Source organism: Nycticebus coucang, chromosome 9 (assembly GCF_027406575.1).
Source record: "Nycticebus coucang isolate mNycCou1 chromosome 9, mNycCou1.pri, whole genome shotgun sequence".
NCBI classification, from domain to species: Eukaryota; Metazoa; Chordata; class Mammalia; order Primates; family Lorisidae; genus Nycticebus; species Nycticebus coucang.
The window spans coordinates 46,034,924-46,043,105 of record NC_069788.1 but is presented as its reverse complement, the minus strand read 5'-3'; the positions used below and the strand labels follow the sequence as shown (position 1 = coordinate 46,043,105).

Sequence of the window (8,182 nt, the reverse complement as noted above, 5' to 3'; positions counted from 1 at the left end):
GAGCCCCAGTGTCTCGTTGGCTCCTGGGCAAACAGCAGGCCTTTCTCTCCCTCCTTGCTCTGGAGAGCCTCAGCTGTGACCCCTCCTGCCCCCAGAAGGCACACCCCTTGCTGCATGACCTCTCTCTTCTGAATGATCCAGAAGCAGAGGCTGACAAACTCTGTGTGGAAGCACATCCTGTTTGGTGGGTGCACCCCTTTGTTTCAGCCATTCCCAGCTTTGGCCAGGCAGCCTAGGCAAGGATTGGTGGGAGGAGCCTGAGTCCTGCCAAGGTGGGTGTGGGGCCTGGCTGTAGGCCAGGGCCCACCCAGCCCAGGTGGACTTGTCATCATTCTTTTCATCACCCACTCCTGTCAGGCAAAGCCTGCTCTTGCCTGGCTCTGCCACCAGGGAAGATTTCCATGCTATTCTCCATTCTCAACAGGGATCTCAGGTTGTCGCTCCCTCTTGTTGGCAGTTGAGGTGCTGAAGCCTGGGCACACTCACAGAGGCCTGTGACACCTCTCCTCAGGTGCAGTGTCCTCCCCAGAGTGTAGAGAGAGAAAGAATGGCCAGAGGCCCCCCCTCCTTGGGAGCTCCTGCCAAGATGCTGACCACATCAGGATGGGGTGACCTCAGAGGGCCAGTGGGAGACATAATCAGCCTCCACTGTAATCCTCACCACCCCCCAACTCAGACTCAGACCTTGGTGTGGGTATAGAGTGGGGAATATGGGGAAATGGGGGGTGGTGGTGGTTGGCAGCTCAACCCAGCCCCTTGAACTTCCTTCTCCTGACCAGTGGCTGTATCAGACAGTCAAAAACTGATTATTCAACTGGGGAGGCTGACTTGGAGGCCTGACTTGTAGAAATCTGTTTTTTGTTTGTTTTTCTTTGTTTATTTTTTGAGACAGAGTCTTACTTTGTCACCCTCGGTAGAGTGCTATGGCATCACAGCTCACAGCAACCTCAAACTCTTGGCTCAAGTGATTCTCTTGTCTCAGCCTCCCAAGTAGCTGGGACTACAGGCGCCCACCACAATGCCCTGCTATTTTTAGATATGAGATCTTGCTCTGGCTCAGGCTGGTCTCAAACCCATGAGCTCAGGCAGTCTACCTGCTGCGGCTTCCCAAGTGCTAGGATTACAGGTGTGAACCACCGTGCCCGGCCTAGAAATCTATACCAAATCTTCTGCTTTATACATGTCCCATCCTTGGTCATCCATCTAAAACAAAATTCCATCCTCAGATTGTCATTTCTTTAAATCTATAAGCACCTCCCTTTTTTGATAGTCCTCAGGATGAAGCAAACAATGACACCTGCAGAGAGTCACTGACTGAGCTGAGTACTTTGCAAAGTGGTTATTTGGGCCAGGTTTTTCACTTGCCCCTCCAGATCTGCTGTCTACCCTTCTACACTTGCTCTGTGCCCCAGGAGGTTGCCCTTTATGGTCTGAATTACCCAGCCCCCTTCCCCTCTGGTTTCCATTAGGTTATGCCAATGGAGAGGTACTAGTAAGAGACTAGAGGGCAGAGGAAAGACAAATGGGGGTACTTGTTTCTTCATCTCCCCACTGCCAAGCCTAGGCTGGCAGTGGCTGGGCCTTGGTCTCTGGAGGGCTATACTCTCCTCCTTGCATTTTCAGGCCTGAGTAGTAACAGCTCCATTGTGCTAGCTCCAGGGCATTGTACCATCCTTGGCGGTTCCTTAACACTGCCCACACCTCTGTTTAAGTTGTTCAATTTATTATATTAACCACTCTTTAATCACCTGTTGAGTATGTGTTGCCAGGACCTGAGGGATGCAGCTCTACATTCTCATTTCACACGTAAGGAAGCCGAGACCCAGAAAAGCTGAGAGCTTTTCTTTTTTCTTTGAGACAGTCTTATTCTGTGGCCCTGTGTAGAGTGTTTTTCTATTTTTACTAGAGATGGGGTCTTGCTCTTGCTCAGGTTCGTCTGGAAATCCTGAGCTCAAGCAATCCACCCTCCTCAGCCTCTCAGAGTGCTAGGATCACATGTGCGAGCCACCACATTCTGTCTGCTTGAGAGCTGTTCCATCCCATTACTAAGTGGCTGGAGCTGGGGATTCCAGTGGTCTTGCTCCAGGACTTCTTTTCCCTTTGTCAAGGTGCCCTGGGAGAGGTCATAGATTACCAAACTGACACCTCGAGGGAGAAAGGATGGGGCACCTGGTGATGGGGTATCGGCTGGGGAGGACTTGGAGTAGAGACCCCTTGGTTTTTTGATTTTTTTTTTTGAGACAGAGCCTCAAGCTCTCACCCTGGGTAGAGTGCTGTGGCATCACAGCTCACAGCAACCTCCAACTCCTGGGCTCAAGTGATTCTCCTGCCTCAGCCTCCCAAGTAGCTGGGACTACAGGCACCCACCATAATGCCTGGCTGTTTTCTGGTTGCAGCCGTCATTGTTTGGTGGGCCCGGGCTGGATTCAAACCCGCCAGCTCAGGTGTATGTGGCTGGCACCTTAGCCGCTTGAGTCACAGGTGCTGAGTTGGTTTTGTTTTGTTTTTTTTTTTTTGCAGTTTTTGGCTGGGGCCGGGTTTGAACCCACTACCTCTGGTATATGGGGCTGGCACCCTACTCCTTGAGCTACAGGCACCGCACTCAACTTTTTATTTTAATAAAATCAGAATATGCACAGCACATGCAGTGCGAGCATCTAAACTAATAAGCAATTACTACAGCTACAGTGACTTGAGGTTCGATCTTTTACATTCAGCGAGTTTAAATCCATTCTTACAATTTTTGGAAAATTGGGCGGCGCCTGTGGCTCAGCGGGTAGGGAGCTGGCCCCATATGCCGAGGGTGGCGGGTTCAAACCCAGCCCCGGCCAAACTGCAACAAAAAAATAGCCGGGCGTTGTGGCGGGTGCCTGTAGTCCCAGCTACTCGGGAGGCTGAGGCAAGAGAATTGCCTAAGCCCAAGGATTTGGAGGATCTGTGAGCTGTGTGATGCCACGGCACTCTACCGAGGGCGATAAGGTGAGACTCTGTCTCTACAAAAAAAAAACAAAACAATTTTTGGAAAACTTATTTATTAACTGAAAATATTGCTTGCTGATAAAACTTGCCCAAATGCTATTGCTGAATGTACAAGTCATTGATTATGCCAATACAATAAAGATAACCACATGTTTGAGGATTGCAATGTGCCAGACATTCACTGGAAAAAGAATACACACAACTAAACAAAACTCACACAACAAACATCTGAGAATCTGGAGAGGCCCCTTGGTTTTTAGGACTCTGGAACCAGGGGGCTCTTTCTAAGAAGGCCAAAGTTAGAAGGGGGAGGGGAGCAGGCAGGCCTTCTTCTGTGATCAGTGTTATCTCTCGCTTCACCAGACCAGGACCACGTGTTTGATTTCACTGCCTGCATTCCCCCAGTCTGCTTCCCCTTCAGTCCCTAGCAGGCAGTAGGTGGTCAGCCCATGTCTGAAATACATAGATATGGCATTGATGACGGGGCAAGGGGGTGGGGGTGAAGGAAAACCAGTTCTGTCTCCTTCCTAGCCTTCTCAAGACACTGAGTACGTCTGAGTGTGTCTGAGTGTGTAAGTGAGAGTACAGGAATAAAAATGTTGGTGTGTGAGGGAGAGTGTGTGTGTGTGTGTGTGTGTGTGTGTGAAGACTCCTGAGTAGACAGCCCTGTGCACTCTCCCTGGCTGTGGCTAAGTGGTTACTGTGGGCTGAGGTGCCTGCCCAGGGTAGCTTATGGCATGGGGAAGGAATTCTCTGGGAACTCCAGCAGGCCCAGGCTGGCACCCCACCCACCCAGAGCAGGGACCCAGCAGGGTGGCTGCTGTACTGAGTCAACCTTTTGGCCCACTTTTGCCCCACCCCTCTTGGCCCTGCTGCCATATCAGAAACAAAGGGCAGAGGAGGCCTTGAGAATGCCCTGTTATCTGCCCCAAACCACGCGACTGTCCATCTGCACAGCTAGCTTGGTGGGGGGTGTTCCTACCCCTCTCGATCACAGTCAGAGAGGGCCATTAAGAGCTGAAAGAATAGTCAGAGCCAAGGGTGAAATCCGGGAAGGTGATGTGAACACAGAGAGGTCTGTTTCTTGTGCAAAGTCAACAGCAGAGCAGGAAGCAGGTCTCCAGAAGGTGGTTGTGGCAGTGGGGAAAGGGGGAGGGGAGGACACTGGTGGAGGAAACACAAGTTTCAGAGCTGGCAGCCCCTCCTCTGCTCCAGTGTCCCCTTCTGAGTCAGGGAGAAGATCTGAGTGCCACACCTTTCCTCCCTTGCTTCCTCAGGCCCAGGTTGCCCAGAGAGTGCAGGAGATGTTCCTGGAGGTCTTCCTGCTGCCACTTGGAGCTCAGGGGTAATGCTTTGAACATCCTTATTTTTATTTATTTTTGTTTATAGGCTATACAGCCACATAGTCTGAAATGCAAACATTTAAAAAAGAGATAAGGTAAAAAATAATTCCCATACCTAGCCCATGCCCCTGGGTTCCTGCACTTAGAGGCCCCTACAATCACTGGTTTCCTAGGCATCCTGAGTTTGGTATTTCTCACTGGAGCTTCTCATCCCCTCTGTTTTTCCTCTGAGAGAGCCTCCCTTGGGAGGTGGGGCTGGTAGGTACTGGGAGATACCTAGCCATTGAAGTTGGGGCCTGGGTCAGGCAGATAGTGGTGACCTCCTTCTGGGTCCTGACCTTGGCCCCTGCTTAGCAGTGTCCCACTCAAGCTACCTAGGATAGGTGGGGCCCATCAATTCTCCTTCCCAAGTCCTTGGAACATTCATGGGAACTCCCTACTCTCCAACCCAGGGGTCCCAGGTACCTGACCCCAAGCTGGAGATCCCGTAGTCTCCTTGTGTATTTATCTCTTGCTGCAATTTATTTAGTTTCCACACTATCTTTCTCTTTGACAGTTCAATTCTGCACAGATTTATTAAGCACTTACTATATGCTTGGCTTGGCCTGGAGACACAAAGTGATGTGCACTTTGCTGGGGAGGCCAATAAAAAAATAGAGTATTGGGCGGCGCCTGTGGCTCAGTCGGTAAGGCGCCGGCCCCATATACCGAGGGTGGCAGGTTCAAACCCGGCCCTGGCCAAACTGCAACCAAAAAACAGCCGGGTGTTGTGGCGGGCACCTGTAGTCCCAGCTACTCGGGAGGCTGCGGCAAGAGAATCGCTTAAGCCCAGGAGTTGGAGGTTGCTGTGAGCTGTGTGAGGCCCCGGCACTCTACCAAGGGCCATAAAGTGAGACTCTGTCTCTACAAAAAAAAAGAAAAAGAAAATAGAGTGTTGCAGGGCGGCGCCTGTGACTCAAGGAGTAGGGCGCTGGCCCCATATACTGGACGTGGCTGGTTCAAACCCAGCCCCAGCCAAAAACTGCAAAAAAAAAAAAATAGAGTGTTTCAATCCAAGATAGCCCGTGCTATGTTCTCTCATAGTGGGGGGAACAAAGAAATTAAAAAGCTGACAGAACCCAATGTTGGTGAGAACATGGTTCACTGGGCATATTCCTGCATGGCTGGAAAGAGGGTAAGTTAGAACAGCCAAATTAAATTAAAGAACAATTTAGAAACTTTAAGGAAGTTGACAATGAACCTTACCTTTATTTCAGCAATCTTACTTTCTACGTTTTTACCCTAGAGTAGGGGTTTTCAAACTTTTTGACAGGCATCCTCAATAAGAAATACACTGTGGACTGGGTTCAACTGGCTCTGACCTGGGGTATCAGCTCTTTGGGAGGCTGAGGAGCGAGGATCACTTGAGGCCAGGAGTTCAAGACCAGCTTGGGCAACAATAGTGAGACCCTGTCTCTACCAAAAAATTAAAAATTAGCTGAGCATGGTCACCGACCTATAGGTCTAACTACTCAGGAGGCTGAGGTGGAAAGATAGATTAAACACAGGAGTTCCATTTTTACAGTGAGCTATGATCCCACCACTGCATTCCAGCCTTGGTGACAGTGATAGTCTGTCTCTAAAAAAAAACAAGAAAGAAAAGAAAGAAAAAAAATACATCATGACTCAGAACATACACAATGAACTTTTACCCTGATAGTTACCCTGAAGTGTGACACTAGTTATTTTCTAGTCAATTTTGAATTTTTTTTGTTTTTTGAGATAGAGTCTTACTATGTCACCCTTGGTAGAGTGCTGTAGCATCACAGCTCACAGCAACTTTGAACTCTTGGGCTTAAGCGATTTTCTTGTCTCAGCCTCCCAAGTAGCTGGGACTACAGGCACCTGCCACAACACCTGGCTTTTTTTTTTTTTATTTTTGAGACAGTCTCACTATGTCACCCTTGGTAGAGTGCTGTAGAGTCACAGCTCACAGCAACCTCAAACTCTTGGGCTTAAGCGTTTCTCTTACCTCAGCCTCCCAAGTGGATGGGACTACAGGCGCCTGCCACAATGCCTGGCTATTTTTTGTTGCAGTTGTTGTTGTTTAGCTGGCCCAGGCTGGGTTCGCACCCCCAGCCTCAGCGTATGTGGCTGGTGCTGTAATCACTGTGCTACGGGCATGGAGCCCCAGCTATTTTTTTGTTGTAGTTGTCATTGTTATTTAGCAGTCCTGGGCCAGGTTCGAACCCACCAGCCCCGGTGTATGTGGCTGGCGCCCTAACCACTGAGCCGGGCTCCAAGTCCAATTTTGAATTTAAAAGATGCTGATCTTTACCCACTAAATTGACTTTGTAATGCATTAATGAGGCTCAATGCACAGTGAAAACAACACTACTACCTTGGACACATTCGTATATATGTACGAGGAGACAAGAATGTGTACTACAACTTTGTTGTAATAGCAAAACTTAGGTATTTATTCAAGACCAAAATGGAAAAACAAATTGTGACGTGATCAGGAAGTGGACTGTTTGACCAGCTATATTAAAGGATGTACACAGGGTAATACCATTTATACAAAATGTAAGCCCCTGCAAAGTGATATCATACCTTGTTTATGCATACATTCGTATGTGTTACTGACATAAAAACCTGCATGAAATGATACCCACGCAATCGGGATAGTGCCTTTGTTTGGAGGGAGAGGTAGGGGAGTATAGTTGAGAGGAAGTATGCATAAGGTGCCTCATCTGAATTTTTAAGTTTTTATTCTTTTTTTTGTGGTTTTTGGCCGGGGCTAGGTTTGAACCCGCCACCTCCGGCATATGGGACCGGCGCCCTACTCCTTGAGCCACAGGCGCCGCCCTTATTCTTAAAAAAGTCGGGACTAAATTTTGCAAAATACATAGTTTTGACATAGCTGGAAAGTGTAGGGCATTAACTATGATTCTATCTTTTCTTTCTTTCTTTCTTTTTTTTTTTTTTTGTAGAGGCAGAGTCTCACTTTATCGCCCTGGGTAGAGTGCTGTGGCCTCACACAGCTCACAGCAACCTCCAGCTCCTGGGCTTAGGTGATTCTCTTGCCTCAGCCTCCCGAGCAGCTGGGACTACAGGCATCTGCCACAACACCCGGCTATTTTTTGTTGCAGTTTGGCCGGGGCTGGGCTTGAACCCATCACCCTCAGCATATGGGGCCGGCACCCTACCCACTGAGCCAAAGGCGCCGCCCTCTTTTTTTTTTTTTTTAATTGAGACAGAGTCTCACTTTGTCACCCTGGGTAGAATGCTGTAGCGTCATAGCTTACAGCAACCTCAAACTCCTGAGCTCAAGTGATTCTCTTGCCTCAGCCTCCCTAGTAACTGGGACTATAGGTGCCCACCACAATGCTTGGCTATTTTTTTGTTTGTTTGTTTGTTTTTGCTTGTTTAGCAGGCCCAGGCCAAGTTTGAACCCACCAGCCCTGGAGCATGAGGCTGGCACACTAACCACTAAGCTACAGATGCTCCTATCTTTTATTTTATTTCTTCTTCTTTTTTTTTTTTTGGTTTTCACGTTTTTATTGGGGGCCATGAGGGAGGGGGATGGAGGTGCTTCCATCCACCTTCCCTATGGATGGAGGTGCTCACAGTTTCTTCAGCCACTCCAAGCTTGGACCCTGGGGGTTCTGGGGGTGTCTGGGCACATCGGGCATGTTCCCATCATCTTGGATGGGCACTGAGTAGTTGTAGGGCCTGGCCTTGTTGATCATGCTAGAGTACTTGGTGTAGGGGCTGAGCATCGGCATAATTATAGTGAGGCCCCCAACGGTGAAGGGCACAACCAGCACTGGCTTGTTGGCCCAAGCATTCTTGAGGAAGACAGCAAATCCAGCGGCCAT

At 49.1% G+C, this 8,182-nt stretch overlaps 1 protein-coding gene across 1 annotated transcript; it reads right to left on the bottom strand.

Moving 5' to 3' along the window:
- Positions 1-6,839: 6,839 nt before the first annotated feature.
- Positions 6,840-8,182, bottom strand: LOC128594532 (NADH dehydrogenase [ubiquinone] 1 alpha subcomplex subunit 3-like). Its single transcript, XM_053603416.1, has one exon. The coding sequence runs from the start codon at positions 8,180-8,182 to the stop codon at positions 7,928-7,930; it is 255 nt and encodes an 84-aa protein (XP_053459391.1). The 3' UTR covers positions 6,840-7,927.

Bases quoted from the DNA above. Each gene is read 5' to 3' on its own strand.
- LOC128594532 (XM_053603416.1), bottom strand. From the start codon at position 8,182: ATGGCCGCTGGATTTGCTGTCTTCCTCAAGAATGCTTGGGCCAACAAG.